Source organism: Peromyscus californicus, unplaced genomic scaffold (genome assembly GCF_007827085.1).
Source record: "Peromyscus californicus insignis strain IS unplaced genomic scaffold, ASM782708v3 Scaffold_4__1_contigs__length_199733344, whole genome shotgun sequence".
NCBI classification, from domain to species: Eukaryota; Metazoa; Chordata; class Mammalia; order Rodentia; family Cricetidae; genus Peromyscus; species Peromyscus californicus.
In genome coordinates, this window is record NW_026294562.1 from 52,172,433 (window position 1) to 52,188,749 (window position 16,317).

The 16,317-nt window shown below is 47.1% G+C and overlaps 1 protein-coding gene and 1 pseudogene across 1 annotated transcript in view; one reads left to right on the top strand and one right to left on the bottom strand.

The window, feature by feature from the left end:
* Nucleotides 1-2,340: 2,340 nt before the first annotated feature.
* Nucleotides 2,341-16,317, top strand: part of Incenp (inner centromere protein) — a 30,270-nt gene continuing 16,293 nt past the window's right edge. The window contains exons 1-5 of the mRNA XM_052763107.1: nucleotides 2,341-2,519; nucleotides 7,130-7,280; nucleotides 7,696-7,809; nucleotides 9,440-10,200; nucleotides 15,631-15,682. Of these exons, the coding sequence (XP_052619067.1) occupies nucleotides 7,141-7,280; nucleotides 7,696-7,809; nucleotides 9,440-10,200; nucleotides 15,631-15,682 (1,067 nt within the window). The 5' untranslated portion in view covers nucleotides 2,341-2,519; nucleotides 7,130-7,140. The remainder of the gene's footprint in view (nucleotides 2,520-7,129; nucleotides 7,281-7,695; nucleotides 7,810-9,439; nucleotides 10,201-15,630; nucleotides 15,683-16,317) is intronic.
* On the bottom strand, nucleotides 12,002-12,921 carry LOC128094546 (elongation factor 1-alpha 1-like; annotated as a pseudogene).

Below are 16,317 nucleotides of genomic sequence, written 5' to 3' on the forward strand. Positions count from 1 at the left end.
GAAGCTGAGGTGGGCGGAGCCAGCAGCCACAGTGCCGTTTCAGTCTTAGAATGCTGCAGTTTAAAGCAATAGGCTCAAGGTAATATAAAAAATAAGCCACGTAAAGATGGCTATCACACAGAGAATCTGGATTATGTTCTCTTTGATATCCGTAACTGAAGAAAAACATTTGATTGCAAAAGCTGTTGAGTTATGCCAAAATGTATATTTTAAAGGTACCTTGACTTCAAAATTTGGATGTAAGGCTATGTTGCTTTGGAAAGGAGGCTCTGCTTTTGTTTTCACAGAAAGCCAGAGGCTATGGATTTGTTCCAGATGAAGATACATCAGGTTTGACCAGCCAAGACCCCCTGAAAGGTCTCCGATGACACCATGGCCCAGATGATCCAACATCCAGAACCATTTCAAGGCAACTGGCTCAGACGATACACCCTCACGAACTACTCCATAATCCTAAAATTTTCTTTGTGTCCCCATAAGATACAGCACCCCCCTCCAGCAGGAAGTAGTAAGAGAAGCTACACCCAAATTCCCAAATATACCAAGCTGGCTTTGGAGATATGTAAAAGTTAAAACCTTCCTCTTTTAAAAAAGAGAAGGGAAAGTGCTGTGGGATGGTCTGTATGTCAAATCTGTTGCTCTGATTGGTCAATAAATAAAACACTGATTGGCCAGTGGCCAGGCAGGAAGTATAGGTGGGACTAATAGAGAGGAGAATTGAGAGAACAGGAAGCTGGGTAAGGGAGACACTGCCAGCCACCACCATGACAAGCAGCATGTGAAGACCCGGTAAGCCACCGGCCACGTGGCAAGGTATAGATTTATAGAAATGGATTAATTTAAGCTATAAGAACAGTCAGCAAGAAGCCTGCCACAGCCATACAGTTTGTAAGCAATATAAGTCTCTGTGTTTACTTTGTTGGGTCTGAGCGGCTGTGGGACTGGCGGGTGAGAGAGATTTGTCCTGACTGTGGGCAAGGCAGGAAAACTCTAGCTACAAAGACAGGGTGTCTCTGTGTAGTTTTGGCGCCTGTCCTGGATCTTGCTCTGTAGACCAGGCTGGCCTGGAACTCACAGAGATCCGCCTGGCTGGGATTAAAGGCGTGAGCCACCACCTACCGGCTTGTTTTCTTTTTTTTAAGGATTTATTTATTTATGTATTTACTTATTAATATGTACAGTGTTCTGCCTGCATGTATGCATACAGGCCAGAAGAAAGCACCAGATCTCATTATAGTTGGTTGTTAGCCACCATGTGGTTGCTGGGAACTGAACTCAGGACCACTGGAAGAGCAGTCAGTACTCTTAACTTCTGAGCCATCTCTCTAGCCCCGCCTGTTTGCCTTCTAATGAGAGACAGAAAAGGAGTGTCTCAGCTGGGCAGTGGTGGTGCACGCCTTTAATCCCAGCACTCGGGAGGCAGAGGCAGGCAGATCTCTGTGAGTTCGAGGCTAGCCTGGTCTCCAAAGCGAGTTCCAGGCGCAAAGCTACACAGAGAAACCCTGTCTTGAAAAACCAAAAAAAAGAAAGAAAAAAAAAAGAAGAAGAAAAGGAGTGTCTCTTATTGGAAGGGGAGGTTGAGAGGGAGAGGGAGGAATGGAGAGAAGGGAAAATGTAATCAGGATATATCACATGAGGAAAAAAAATCTATTTTCAATAGAAGGAAAAACAATTTTCAAAAAACAAACAAAACCCTTCTTCATCTGTTCATGGACATTCATAGTTTCTACCACCTTTTGGCTACTGAGAATGATTCTATAAAGAAAGTGGAGGTGTAAGTATCTTGGAGGCTTAAGTGTTTTCTTTCACAGGTGGTGAAAAAACAACCCTGAACTCATACTTTACTGATGTATGTGGCTAGAGAATTCTGTTGGGCGTGGCTGTCCAACCTGGAGTGTATTTAACAAATACTTCCGGGTAACAATGCTGCTCTAAGGAAACACTCTTGTGAGATCTGCAATGCGTTTCTTTTTATTTTTCTTTTTACTTCTCAAAAATAGAGGTCACAAAGCTGTGATTCCGAAAGCAGAATTCTGGATTTGAGACCAGCGAAGTGGCTGGCCCGAACTTAAATCGGCGACCGGCCATAACCAAGCCCGTCTTCGCAATGCACGCTGGGACTTGTGGTTCCGAGCTTCACTCGCTTACACGACCAAGAAACCACTTCCTCATTTCTTTGCGTGCCGTGGCTTCCGGAAGTTGGGGCGTGTTAAAAGCGTCTACGTTCTTTCTCCCGCCTCTTAGTCCCACAGATTGACAGTACTGACAGCCAACAGATAACCGGACTTGTGTAACCTGTTACATGATTGGTTCGGAGTTTTGTAACCGCCCAGACAAACTTGGGGGGAATTGGCTAGCCACAGTTTTGAAAATTCGCCCGCGCTCACCGCCCGGTTGGTCGTCTGGCTGCGGCGAGCCCTGAAGACCCAGAGTCCAGAGGGTCGGGCTTTGTGGCGAGCCTTATCTGCGGAGGCCGTGGTCTGGAATCGGAGTATTCAGGGCAGACGCGGCGCCGCCCGGTGAGTGAGTGCAAGCGGCCGGCGTGGCGGGGTCGCGGTGTTCGGCATCTGGTCTTGTCTGCTTCTCTGCCCAGACCCCTCACCCTCGTCCTTGTTTCCTGTAGATGTGGGGTCAAATGGTGCTGGGCTTGGAGGTGACCTCCACTCCCGTGCATCTACTCCCTGGGATCTGAGAATGATCTGTCCCCTCCCCCACGCGGCGCCTAACACCTACTGCGCAGCCTAGGCTGCTCTGTGGACCGGGATCTGAGTCTCCACACCGTAACGGCTGCTCAGCTTCTCACACCCCAGCTGAGCAGCATTTTTAAACTGTCCCAGGTCCGGAGGCCGATCCTGCCTCTTATTTATTTTGTCATCCCCACAAGCGTAGTCTCTTGTCAGCAGCGCAGTTCCATCCAGCCTCCTGCGGCCCAGGGTCAGGACTGTGCCGTTCTAAGCTTGTAGGTAGTGTCCAGGAGGCCTGTAGCTAGTGGTCAAGAGCTGTTTAAATCCAGGCTCCGCCTCCCGATTTACTGGGTGACTTTGACTTAGACTTGTCACTTTATTTGTGCATGGGTATCCTGGAATATGTGGCAAGAAGGAAATGAGAGGGTCCCTGTCCCGAAGTAGGACTCTGAATGAGAGAGCAACTATAGTGATCGATCTTCATGCTTGGAGGTGTGTGGAGAGAGGTGCTTCGTTCACTTCCTGCACCCTTAGAAGAGAATGTAGTGGAGGCGCTAGTCTGATGAATGGTACAGAAGAAGTTTTTATGGAAAGCAAGTGGACCTCCCTTCTCCCTTGGTGGGATTTGGGTGCTCTGGTTCTTTCATGGGCTGAATGAAGGTGAAGTTTCTCAGGAGTCTGATTCTTGTTACACTTCTCCTTTCTCATGGCCACCTCTTCTAACTTTGAGCGAGGGCTTGCTAGAAAGCACATTTCCCCATGGAAGAAGTGTGTTTTGGGACTTGGTGAGAGAAGCTGTCGCTCAAGTTGGCAGTTTGAACAAATGCTTCATAAAGTTACCCACTTGTTGCTTTCTGTAGCTCCTCCGAAAATCTTTGGTGTCCTTGAACAGCTTTCTCTTTGCTGACCTTGAACTGAAGTCTAGGACTTTTCCAGGGCTAGTGCAGAGGGATGGGGAGACTCAGGGGTGGCAATGGAAAGGCCATAATCATGATTAACTGGCTGCACAGTTAATGCTTTTTGTTTTTGCCCTAGTTAGTGCTGCCCTTGGCAGTTAGCTCAGGGGCTTTGGGTGTGGATTGGCCTGTCCTAACCCGTGCCTAGTGAGTTACTCACTGAGTGTCCCTGTGTGCGATGGTGATGGTAAGGGAAGCTTCAGGATTAGTTGATGGATGGCTAATTCATTCCACAAGTGCCAGACATCTGGAGGGCTACACACTTTCTTGTTGATGAGCAGGACTAACAGCTTGCCCTCGGAGAGCAGTGCTTAGTAGGTTGAGAGCAGCAGTAGGCACACACACTACTCACTCATTTGCTGTGCACATAACTGGAATCTGTGTGTGTGATCTTGGCTTGGGTTGGAGGTCTGGCCCTCCCTGAGGATCTAGGAGCTAAGTGAAAAAGCTATACAAAACAGGAGACAGAGTTCCTAGGAGGCAGAACTTGTTTGAAGAACAAAGGGGTAGTGTACCCCACAAATCAAACCCAAGATCTTTAAAGGAAAACTCGCGAGGCTGCAGCATATTGTGCCATTAAGTTTCAGAAGGGTCAGGGAGATCAGAAATCTAGCCTGGTATGTATAGACAGTTTGTTTTCCTGAGAACAACACTTTGCTTATTCACTCAGCCCACACTCTCTCATCTCTTTACAGGGCATTTTAACTCTAGGGAGGGGCTTGTGGGGTTTCTTTGGAGAGCATGTCTGTGGACCCCTCATTTCTTAGCATTCACCACCATTCTCAGCTCTACTCTCTATTTACTTGTTTGTGTGTCTGTGTGCATGTTGTGTGACAAAACTTTACCTGGGGACATGCAACACCCCAGGGTTTACCCTAGGTAGGGAACCCACAGCAGACCACCAAAGACGGATACCACCAAAGTCTAACTTGGTGACCCAGTGAGTTTTATTGGGGTTATTTACAGGAGCAGAAATGACTCAAAGATAGCCTCATCACCAAGGCCCACCCCAGCATGGGTGACAGCTCTCAAAAACTGGGAAACCTGCAGTACACCACACAGTCTGAAGCCAGCTCAACAGGTTAGAGTCCTTTCCAAGTGACTCAGTCAGTCTAAACCTCATCCAGGAAGCTTGGCTGGTTTCTGCTTCTTGCAGCTCAGCTCTGCTTGTCTGAGAGGAACTCTCAGCTTTTATTGTTTAGTCTGGAAAGGAGAGGCCTAGTGAATTTGGTCAGTTTCAGGCACTTCCTGGAGCTATTTTGAGTTATTGACTATCATTGCTTTGGGGGAACCAGCCTCCAGATAGCTCAGGGCTCAAAGGGAAGTCCACAGGTGCACGTACTAGGCTTTTCTATCTGAGGGGGTTAGGGAAAAAGACACTTACACACCCTTGATGGTTTCCTTCAGACCTTTTCTTTATTCTTTGCATTCTCTATTCTTCATTTTCCTGGTGATTTCCTTCTCTTATTCTTGATGTTTCCCTTCTAGTTCCTTCTAACTCTCATTCTTGATGTTTTCCTTCTAGCCCATTTTAACTCTCTCTAACTCTCTCTATTCTTTCCCTTACAGCTTATATACCCTAGCAAAATCTTTCAGGCAATATAAAAACTACAATGTGGTTTTTCAAGTGAATGATTATAATGAATACACAACAAACAGTAAAAACAGCATGTTTTCCATATCCCTTACATGATTAAACATTTTATGTATTACCAGTGAAAAACAAATTATCCCAAGAACCCATGTGCATTCATACCCAAGCAACTTGTTATAGATCAATCATATGGGCAAGCAAAATATTCTTAGTCAGGTCTTTTACTGGCAGGCTGCATTTTGCAGTTACAAAGAAAAGGCAAATTAATTTATTACTTAATTTTGAAAGATAATCTTATAAGGAATCTTAAAGGAATCACAAACCTAAACTTTTATATATGAAAAAGAATCAGTCAGCTCTACTTTAAATCTTTAGAGTACGTACCCACTCATCAATAGCTTTTTATGTCAGGAGATTGAGGGCAAAAATGGGTACAAGGAATTAAACATCACCTTTGGTCACCAACCAATCCTAGCAAGAAAAGTGCATCAGCTAGTAATAATTGGGCTGCTTTGTTCTTGTTCCCTGACCTTAAAGAGTTCCACATTCAAGTATGTGCCTTTCTAAAACTTTAGATTGTCTTCTTGGGTTTTTCATTTCAAATCTATTTGATAAAACATCTTAGTTTCAGTTATTTTCAAAGTTTTGTTTCAGCTGTGTTGCACTCCAAAACCTGTGAACACATCTCCCAACATTAAGGTTATAAGAATTTAAGCTACCTGGACTACTGGGACTCAGTTGTTTTCTTAATCATTAACCTAAGCCACAGTCTATAAAGCCCCTCAATAGAAACTCATGTGTTCTAGCTGTATAACACTTCCTTGTATTTATTTTTATTCATCAAAACTCTGTATAAACTAACATTATTATCAATTAGATAGGACAGCTTAGGAAGAAACCATCTTCATAATAATCTACAGGTAAAAATACCCAGTATAACAGGATATTTCCATGAGATAAACACACTACATTACAGGCAGTGGGGATCTCCCCACACCCAATCACACTATGCCAGATACCAGAGAAAGATGGCAGCAGCAAGCATGTAAAGACACAGCAGAAGCAAAAGACATTCCAGGATCCGTGGTGTCGGGGCCTTGCCTGACCAAGATTCACCCATCAGAGAGTTTGCTCCTGGTGGGCTGATACCTTGGACTTCAGTTGCCACCTGCTGCTCCTCTGACGTGGCCACTGGCAGTTGACTTTCCTTTTTAAGGAGCCTCCTTGCAGATGGAATGGTTCAATCTGGGAGGACACTGTTACACAACCGTGCAGATGTGGCATAACTTATGTAGAGGCCAGAGGGCATCTTGTAGGAGTTATTTCTCCTACCATGTGGGTCCCAGGGATTGAACTCAGGTCATCAGGCATGGTGATAAGTGCCTTAATCTGCTGAGTTGTCCTGCTAGCCCTCCACTGTCATTTTAAAGAGGCAGTTGGATTTGATGTCTTGATGGTCTGGTATCTGGGGTCAACACAGGATGGCCATGTCTTAGTCCCCATCCATGAGAAGTGGGAGGAAAGCCCACAAGAAAGTAAACAGTTCTGTATTTGGGTAAAGAGACAGTGTGGAGGTGGGGGTGGGGGTTTCCCCTTGATCCAAAAGACCATTTGTAAAGTTTATATCAGAATTAAAGTGTGGGCCTATAGAGACAGTCATGCTCTGTGTTGTGTTGTCAAGAGAGTGGGGTTAGTGTAACATCACTTCTTTTCATGAGATGAGGCCATTGGGTTGGCGTTTGGAATTCTGCAATGGCAAGAGGCTCTGTATTGGGAGATGCACGGGTTTAGGCACAGAGTATTCTGTTTGATTTTTGGGTCTGGTAGACTTTCCCTGGAAAAGGTCCTGGTTCCTAGCCTTGAATCCTTATGCTTTTTGTCTCTACCTTCACCAGACAGTGCCACCATGGGGACCACAGCCCCAGGGCCCATTCACCTGTTGGATCTATGTGACCAGAAACTTCTGGATTTTGTCTGCAACATGGACAATAAGGACTTGATGTGGCTCAAGGAGATTGAGGAGGAGGCTGAGCGCATGTTTGTCAGGTAAAGACGGGGCATGCTGGGGTGGTGGTGGAGAGGGAGCTCGTTGTCCTGCTAGGTCAGACAAATAGCCTGTCAGGGTTCCTTCCTAAGTGCCTCATGTGCTGGGGCCAACCTAGTGCCGTGGGCAGGGGAAGAGACAATTGAGCCCTTCTCCTGGCTCACTGTAGTTAGCTGTGTCTTGGAGTGTGTGGCCTGGGATAACTTGTCTTGGAACTTGCTGCCCTGCCATATGTCCAGGAGGAAGCTCTGAGTGTCCAGCTGGTGACTTCACATAGCTTTGGAGAGCTTTCCTGGTGATGGTCTCTCTAGCTTGACTTGTCATTGCCAAGAAGGGGGTAGAATGTCATCTAGTGAGAGAAGGGGCAGCTCAGCAGTTCCCAGGAAGCCTCAAGTTCACCCTCCTTGTCCTTAACAGAGAATTCAGCAACGAGCCGGAGCTGATGCCCAAAACTCCCTCTCAGAAGAACCGTCGGAAGAAGAGACGGGTGTCTAACATTCAGGATGAAAACAGAGATCCCATGAGGAAAAGGTAGGAAAGGCTGGGTAGGCTGCTGCACTAGAGGTGGTCTCTGGAGACTTTTGGGGAAAGTTTGCTCCTGGATGTGCTGATAGGAACAACAGCTGAAAGGCAGTGGTAGTTAGTACCCCACGCTGACACTCCCAGTTGAGATGCCATGGGTAAAATGAAGTGTTAATCCAGTTCAGAGTACAGGTGTGAACTTCTGTACATTGGTGGCAAAGGTGGAGATGGAGTTTGAGTTGAAGTTTGGAGGAGGGGAGAGGCACCAGAGGTGTGGCCCAGGTTGTTGGTTCCCAACTTCTCTGTTGTTGGGTTTGTTACAATTCCTTGCAGGAATGGTGGTGACTGCAGTACTCAGGTAAAGATGCTGGTCATTCTAATCAGGCAGCCCTGGTATGTATGTCAACCAGTTTCATGCCTCAGCAGCTGTATGTCGTTGGAATGAATTTCCATCTCTCTGTTTTCTTCTCTTCCAAAGTGGAATAATGGTGCCTGCCTCCTAGGGCCATCATCTCAGGCTTGCGGATTGAGAGAGTGAGTGGAGTTTGTAGAAGGTGCTTAGCACAGTGTGATCCCAGAAGTTTGTAGCACAGTGTGATCACAGAAGTTTGTAGCACAGTGTGATCACAGAAGTTTGTAGCACAGTGTGATCCCAGAAGTTTGTAGCACAGTGTGATCACAGAAGTTTGTAGCACAGTGTGATCCCAGAAGTTTGTAGCACAGTGTGATCACAGAAGTTTGTAGCACAGTGTGATCACAGAAGTTTGTAGCACAGTGTGATCACAGAAGTTTGTAGCACAGTGTGATCACAGAAGTTTGTAGCACAGTGTGATCACAGAAGTTTGTAGCACAGTGTGATCACAGAAGTTTGTAGCACAGTGTGATCACAGAAGTTTGTAGCACAGTGTGATCACAGAAGTTTGTAGCACAGTGTGATCCCATAAGTTTGTAGCACAGTGTGATCACAGAAGTTTGTAGCACAGTGTGATCACAGAAGTTTGTAGCACAGTGTGATCACAGAAGTTTGTAGCACAGTGTGATCCCATAAGTTTGTACCACAGTGTGATCACAGAAGTTTGTAGCACAGTGTGATCACAGAAGTTTGTAGCACAGTGTGATCACAGAAGTTTGTAGCACAGTGTGATCACAGAAGTTTGTAGCACAGTGTGATCACAGAAGTTTGTAGCACAGTGTGATCACAGAAGTTTGTAGCACAGTGTGATCACAGAAGTTTGTAGCACAGTGTGATCACAGAAGTTTGTAGCACAGTGTGATCACAGAAGTTTGTAGCACAGTGTGATCACAGAAGTTTGTAGCACAGTGTGATCACAGAAGTTTGTAGCACAGTGTGATCACAGAAGTTCCTGTGGCTTTAATCTTCCTGGCAGTTCTACGAGTAATGGAACTCATTGTCATCCATTTACAATTGGGGAGACTGAGGCTCAGAGAGGAAGAACTGGGGTCTCATGGCTAGAGATGATAGAGTCTACATTGGAACCTCCAGGTTTTGCCTTCAGACCCTTTGCTCATACTTCATTGAAGCTGGTGGCTACTAGGGAGATGGATGTACTCTAATTTTATTTTTGGGATACCCCTGCCCTATTAGGCTGTCTCAGCTTCTGTTCTGCTGCCACAACAGGTTATCCCGCAGGAAGTCTCGGAGCAGCCAGTTAGGCACCCGCTGCCTCCGCAGCAAGGACAAGGTGGAGAAGCCGGCTACTCTTGTTGGGGAGAATGGCTCCCCTGTGTTGCGTCGGATAACTCGGGCTGCAGCTGCAGCGGTGGCAGCCTCTGTGGCATCAGCTGCTTCCTCTCCCACTGCCGAGTCTCCCACAGTGGTCAAGAAAGCCGTGGTGGAGGTAAGCACCAGAGAGCAACTGAGTGTAGAGCTGCACCTCGTCCAGCTCAAAGGTGGCCTTCCTCCATCTTCAGTCCCAGCTCCAGCCACACCGCCAGCTTCCCAAGGCATTCTGACATCGGAGGAGGAATCAACACCCAAGGAGTCAGAGGCTGGGAAGCTGGAATCTGTCACAGTGAGCTCCCTCAAGGCTACCCCCCAGAGCCCCAAGAACAGAGGGGTTCGGGCAGGACGTTCTGTTTCCAAGCTCAAGATTGCTCAGGCCTCCCGGGGCCTGCAGGACTCTCCTGGCTCTCCAGACTCTCCATGGCAGGAGAGGGTGCTTTCTCCTCTCCTACCAAATAACATCTTGCCCACCACAGCCAAGAGCCCTCTTGGGAATGTTCGGTCAGTGCGACGAAGCCTGATTTCCCAGGATCCCCAAGTGCCACTAGCCACAAAGTACTGTTTGGTGACCAAACAAGAAAATGCTAATCGTAGGTCAAGCAGAAGGCTTGCCAGGAAGGCTGACAAGGAGCCAGAGGCCTCTGCTCGCATCATCTGTGAGTGTGGGGCAAGTGTGGGGTGATGGTGCGGTGGGTGGCTCGGTGGGGGTGTTTCTGAGAGAACTTTCCATTGACCCTTTGTGATATGCTTCTCATGTGAACTCTGCATGGAGTCTGTCAAGCCATGTCTGGCTGTTGAAAATGTCTAGTCTGATGGAGAAGCTGATTTTATGCCCCTGAGCGAGGCAAGTTCTCTACTACTGGGCAGTGTTCCCTAGCCCTTGTTTTTTTGAGATAGGCTCTTGCTATGTAGCTCAGGCTGGCTTTGGACTCAAAGTCCTCCTGCCTCTGCCCCCAGTGTGAGGATTGTAAGTGTGTACCACCAGTGAGCTGATTTTAAGGTTTGTTTGTTTGTTTTTCTCTTTAATAGTATGTGTGTCCACATGCACACACCTTGCTGTGTGTGTGTGTGTGTGTGTGTGTGTGTGTGTGTGTGTGTGTGTGTGTGTGTGTGAGTCAGGACAACTTGTAGGAGTCAGTTCTCTCCTTCCGCTGTGTTGGTTCTGATGATTGAACTCAGGTCGATAGGCTCAGTAACGGGTGCCTTTACTTCTGAGTCATCTCACTAGCCCTGACATTTAATTGTCATTGCACTTTCTTCAGTGTAGATTTAAATGGCCACACATAGCTAGTGACTGCCACTACTGGGTGACAGATTTAGTTCAGTTCGTTCATAGATGAGGAAATAGGCCTAGAATGTTAGCCCCAGTATTCCCATGGTCCTTTTCCCCAGAGTCAGTATATCCCTTTTTGCTGTTTTGGAGTGATGGACTTAAATTCACTGTTCCTGTATGTAACTCCAAATGATGAGACTGCTGTGGAGATGTGCCACATAGAGCATGTGGGCTGGTACGCGGTGACCCCTTTCATTATGATCAGATCCAAGCCCAGAGGGCCATTGCTCTGGGGAGGCTAGATCTTATGAGCCATAGAGGAAAGCAGGCAGGGTTGGCTGTCTGAGTGGGTGGGGCTTGTGGTAAGAGTTTGAAGGGTAGGAGCCTATCAGCCTCCTGCAAGACCCAGAGTAGAGGACAGGCCAAGCTTTATAGTAAATGGGACATAAGTCTAGCTGGCTCTTGTAAGATTTGTGGAAGGAAATCTGTCTGCAGCAGTGGTTTTGGCTCCTCAGGGTTTATACCTTTTAATCGAAGAGGAAACTGAGGTACACAAGCTGTAGAGTCCAGAAACTGGGACTTGAGCCCTCTTGCATTCTGTCCAGGAAAGCAGGTGCTGAGGGAGCTGGGGTTTGTCAGGCAGGTGAGGACATCACACCTTGGAAGGTTCTCTCTGGCCCAGCTCTAGGCTCTGCAGCCTAGAGAGACAATCTGGACCGTGTGCAGCACAAGATTTGGCACATTGTCCATTTTGGATTCAGGAGGCCTGGGGTGGGGTGGGTGTCACAGGTGGTACTTAGATTTCTTCAGGCCTGAAATTGGTCCTGGGGAGGGGTCTATCGGGCTAGATGAGCCTGGAGCTATGGGAAGGGTAGGAGGAAATGGGGAGAATCTCATAGACACCTCCCTCTTTTTTTTTTGAGACAGGGTTTCTTTGTAGCCCTGGCAGTCCTGGAACTCTCACTGTAGACCAGGCTGGCCTTGAACTCAGAGGTCCTCCTCCCAAGTGCTGGGATTAAAGGTGTGTGCCACCATGCCCAGCTCCCTCTCTAAATTAAAGCCCCACTCCTGTTCCTTCCCATCTCCCCATTTGAATCCTGTTTACCCTGCTATTTCCTTTTTTACCCTTCCCCCACAATCCCTTTTTACCCTCCTAGTTTCTGCAGTTACTCCAGGTTATGTACTCAAATCTGAAGATTTGGAGTTAGGAACCACAGTGAGAGTACATGAGACATTTGTCTTTCTGGGTCTGAGTCACCTCACTCAATGTAATCTTTTCTGGTTCCATCCATTTGCCTGCAGATTTCATGATTTCAGTTTTTACAGTGGAATAGTTAATGTATATGTATATCAATCCACCAATTTTATAGACAGTGTGGAAGGGCTGTTGCAAACTCTTGTCAGTTGGGCGAGTTGGTGGTAGGATACAATTTAAAGCTTCCAGCAGTGTGGTTTCAAAGACACTGACATCTTTATGGGTGACTTTTTATCCCTTGAATCGAGACATATTAACACCTGGCTCCAGCATTTTGCAGGCATTCCAACCAGAAATTGGTATAAATGCTACTGTGTCAGGATTGTAGCCAATTTTCTTAATGGATGTCCTGACTTCCTTAATTTCCTCATATCTCTTCTTGCTGTAGGGTGGCTTAATGGAATCCATTTTGTTGGCACCAACAATTAGCTGTCTCACACCCAGTGTGTAAACCAAAAGGGCATCCTCACAGGTCTGCCCATTCTGGGAGATACCAGCTTCAGGTTCACCAGCACTAGCAGCAACAATCAGGACAGCACAGCCATCCTGAGATAATGTCTGCACTGATGTTTTTTGATCACATCTCTGTGTCCTGGGTCTTCAGTGACAGTCACATAATGTTTGCTGGTAATTTCCATAGGAAGATGTCAATAGTGACACCATTAGTTTCCCCAAGACCAAGACTCAGGTGTATTTGAAAGGGCTGCTTCCTATCTCAGCAGCCTCCTTTTCAAACTTCGCAGTGGTTTCTCAGCTCCACCACATCTGTAGATGACCAGTAGTGGTAGACTTGCTGGAATCTGCACATGCATGGGTGACGCTGTGCATGGGCGTCCTTTCCTTTCCCATTTCTACTTCAAATTAGTGGTGCTTCATAACAATAAACCTGTAGCTCGCACTGTAGACCAGGCTGGCCTTGAACTCAGAGGTTCAATAAGCATTGCCTATTGCTCTTCCCTACAGCCTTCCCTGCTCATGGATGGGCTTCTGGGTTGTTTGTGAGCAAGCCTGTCTAATCCCAACCCAACAGTCATCTTCCTTCTTGAGATAGAGGGATGGTGGGGAAGAGGCAGGGACTAGAATGTGGACTCACTCAGCTCCCAGGTGACCTTGGGTATACCTCTTCTCTTAACCTCAGTTTCCTGTCTGAAATGGTAATGACATTTGCCTTGAATGTAGCTGGAGAACTAATCTTAGTGCTTGGATATGGTACATGGTTAGTAACTCATTTAGACAAGTTAACCCTGGACTGTGTTACTGAAACTCAAGGGATGAGAAAGGGCAAGGCAGAGGTGTCCTGGTGCTTTTCTGATGTCAGGCTCTAAGGTGGACCTGGGTGGGTAACTCAGGTGGCATGTGGTTTGGGTTCTCCCTAAGGCAGCTTTTGACACACCTGCAGTAGGGGAGTGGGAAGGAATGAGGCCAGAAAAGGAGACTGGCAGGAAAGGGTGGTTCGGGAGCCTCTGGAATCTAGTGGTGGTGCACAGAGGACCTGAAGCCTCTTGTCCTCCTGGTCTGGTGTGCATTCCCCAGGAGGAAGCTTTCCGGCATTAATAGGCGATGGGGACAAGGGTCACTGCTGTGGGGTTTCTAGAAACACCAGCTGTATAGGTCAGGTTTGTCATTCAGGCTTCATGGCTAGTTCTTTTCCGTAGGCCAGGCCACTTTGACACTGGGCCTGTTCTGACATGCAGGGGGTACTTAACATTCCAAAAAGTCTTTGTGCTGTGGAATAGTTATGTGTTCACTTGGGTGTCTTCTGATCTTCTGGCCTTTTTACCTCTCTCCTCCCGCAGTCAAGGAGCTTGGAGTCAGGAGAGAGAGGCAGGGCAGAGGAGGGTGTCAGGGCGCACTGTGTAGCATGAGTCAGTTGAAGAAAGAGACACTCCAAGATGAAATTTTAAAGCATATGTGGCATCAGGAAGGTCCAGCCTCTCTGATGGACTGAACTCCTGAACAACCGTACAAAGGCATATTTATTGATTGTTATACAAAGTATTTCCTCATACCAAGATCTCTAATCTAATTTACATGTTTTACTAAAGGAGAGCATCACATGCCCCCATGACTCTAATCCGTTATTATATATCGTTTGCAATACACAATAATACGAGAGCCTCAGGTGACCAAAGTCGTGGGATGGCTGCAATGGCCCCTTCAGCAAAACAGTTCTACAAATCATGGAAAACAATCACTGTTTTCCACAAGGATTCTTCAAGGTCAAGGTACTTCTAGAAAACAGCTGTTCATTCTAATGTGTGCCCCCCAATCAGTGACTTAAATTCCTACAACAGAGGGAGCAGATCTTCTGGCCATAGACCCCTTAAGGTAGCGTCTATAGCTGCCCGTCTCATATTGTTGCTGCTCCCTCCTGGCCCCCAGCCTGGATCCCATAGCCCAGAAGGGAAAATTCCTGCTTCTTGTTACTGCTGAGTTCTCCCTGAGCCCCGCCAGTTTGTTGCTCCGGTTTGTAGCCTGTCTTCCCTGTTTTTCTTAGGCCAGGGCACCTTGTCTCCTTAGCTCTGGTCTGTCTTTCCTGACCCAGGAACTGGCCTTTTTCTAAGCCCCCCAAAGCCCTTTTTTCACTTTGTGGTCTTGGCAAGTGTTTTTCCTTCTTCCTAGATCATTGACACCATCCCACTCTGTAGTCTAGATAGGCCTAGAATTTACTATAAAGCTCAGGCTAACTTTGAACTTGTGCAATCCCTCTGTCCCAGCATCGTGCTGGGATAAGCTATGAACCATCATGCCTGTAATTAATACTTCTCCAACGACATTCCTCATTGAAACTGGGCATTGCTTTACTGTGTGTGATAGGATGATAGAGTTTGGTGCTGAAACCTTGATGGGTGCTAAGCTTCAGCCTTTTCTCCTTGACTCTGTTGCTTTGGTGCTGTTCAGACTAATATTAATATAGTAAGAAGGAAAAGTCACACTTTAGTACAGCAGTGAAAATAGTTAAGACCTGTGGATCACCCAAAAGGGTCTCAAGTATTTCCAGAAGTTGGAGAATACACTTTGAAAACCACTGTCTTCCTCTCCCTCTTCCTCCCCTTTGGTCTTCAGTTCAGGTCTCCTCATCTAGGCTTCAGCATCCTTGACTTGGTTGTTGCATGTACCCTAATTTACTGTATAAGATCATCTGATGCTGGTAGGAAGACCAGACAGTGGCCTTGTTGGTTTTCACTACCATTGCATTGAGCCTCCAGCCCCTGGCTCAAAGACCAATCCATAGTAAGCACTTGATGAATATTTGTTGAGTGAATAAGCTGCTTATGTTGGAGCCCAGTGTTATGGCAGACATCCCTCTTTCCAAGATGCTCCTAGCCTAGTAAAGAGGTAGAGGTGTGCCTGCTAGGCAAGCAACATAAAGCTAATAGCTGCATTGAGGTTGTGTGAGGATGAATGAGGGTGAGACCCGGGGCACAGTGAGGCCTGTGTGTGTGTCTATGAAAGAAGCAGGGATCATGTCCTTGTCAGAACTTCCTGGACTTCTTGGCCTGGTTCCTGACTGGTTTCCGATGGCATCTTTTATTTTTGTTTCCATTTCTCCTTCAGGTCACAGTTACCTGGAGAGGCTCCTGAATGTTGAAGTGCCTCAGAAAGTTGGGTAAGTTCCATGCCAGTGCCTCCCACAGGGGTGGTCAGGGCACATTGGGAGTTGGGGGGTGAAGGTGACCACTAGGTGGAAGCCTTCCCTCCTCATCCTGGATGCTCTCCATGGCACTGCCGACAGCCGTGCTCCCTTAGCCTGGTCCCTGTGTAACCAGGCAGCAAGCAACATGACTGTCAGGTCTCCAAGCAACATTCCATCAGTATTACTTGTCAGCTCTGGCTCATGAGTTCCATGGCTGTAAATGAGGCATAACAACCATTTAAAATGAGGTTGTGATGGAGTGTTACAACAGTTCGGGGCACAGGGGTGCTTCCTGCACTGGATTAGACCTAGCATTACTTGGGGCCAGGACACTGACTTCTCAGAGGTCATGCTCTGCTATCCTGAGCTAGCCCTTCCTTACTTTGGGGCAGAGGTTCAGTGCTTGGGATGAGGAAATGGGGTCTGGGCATACCTTTGGCTTAGCTGGCCCCCGGGTGAATAGTGAGTAGGCCTCAAAAAAGATGGGACTTTTCTGGTCCCCCTAGATTGAGACAGACCTGGGTAAAGTATTTGTCTGCTCTGCATCGCTGGAGCAATGCCTAAGATACTCACCTTACAAAGGAAAATAGTTTATCTTAGCTCACAGT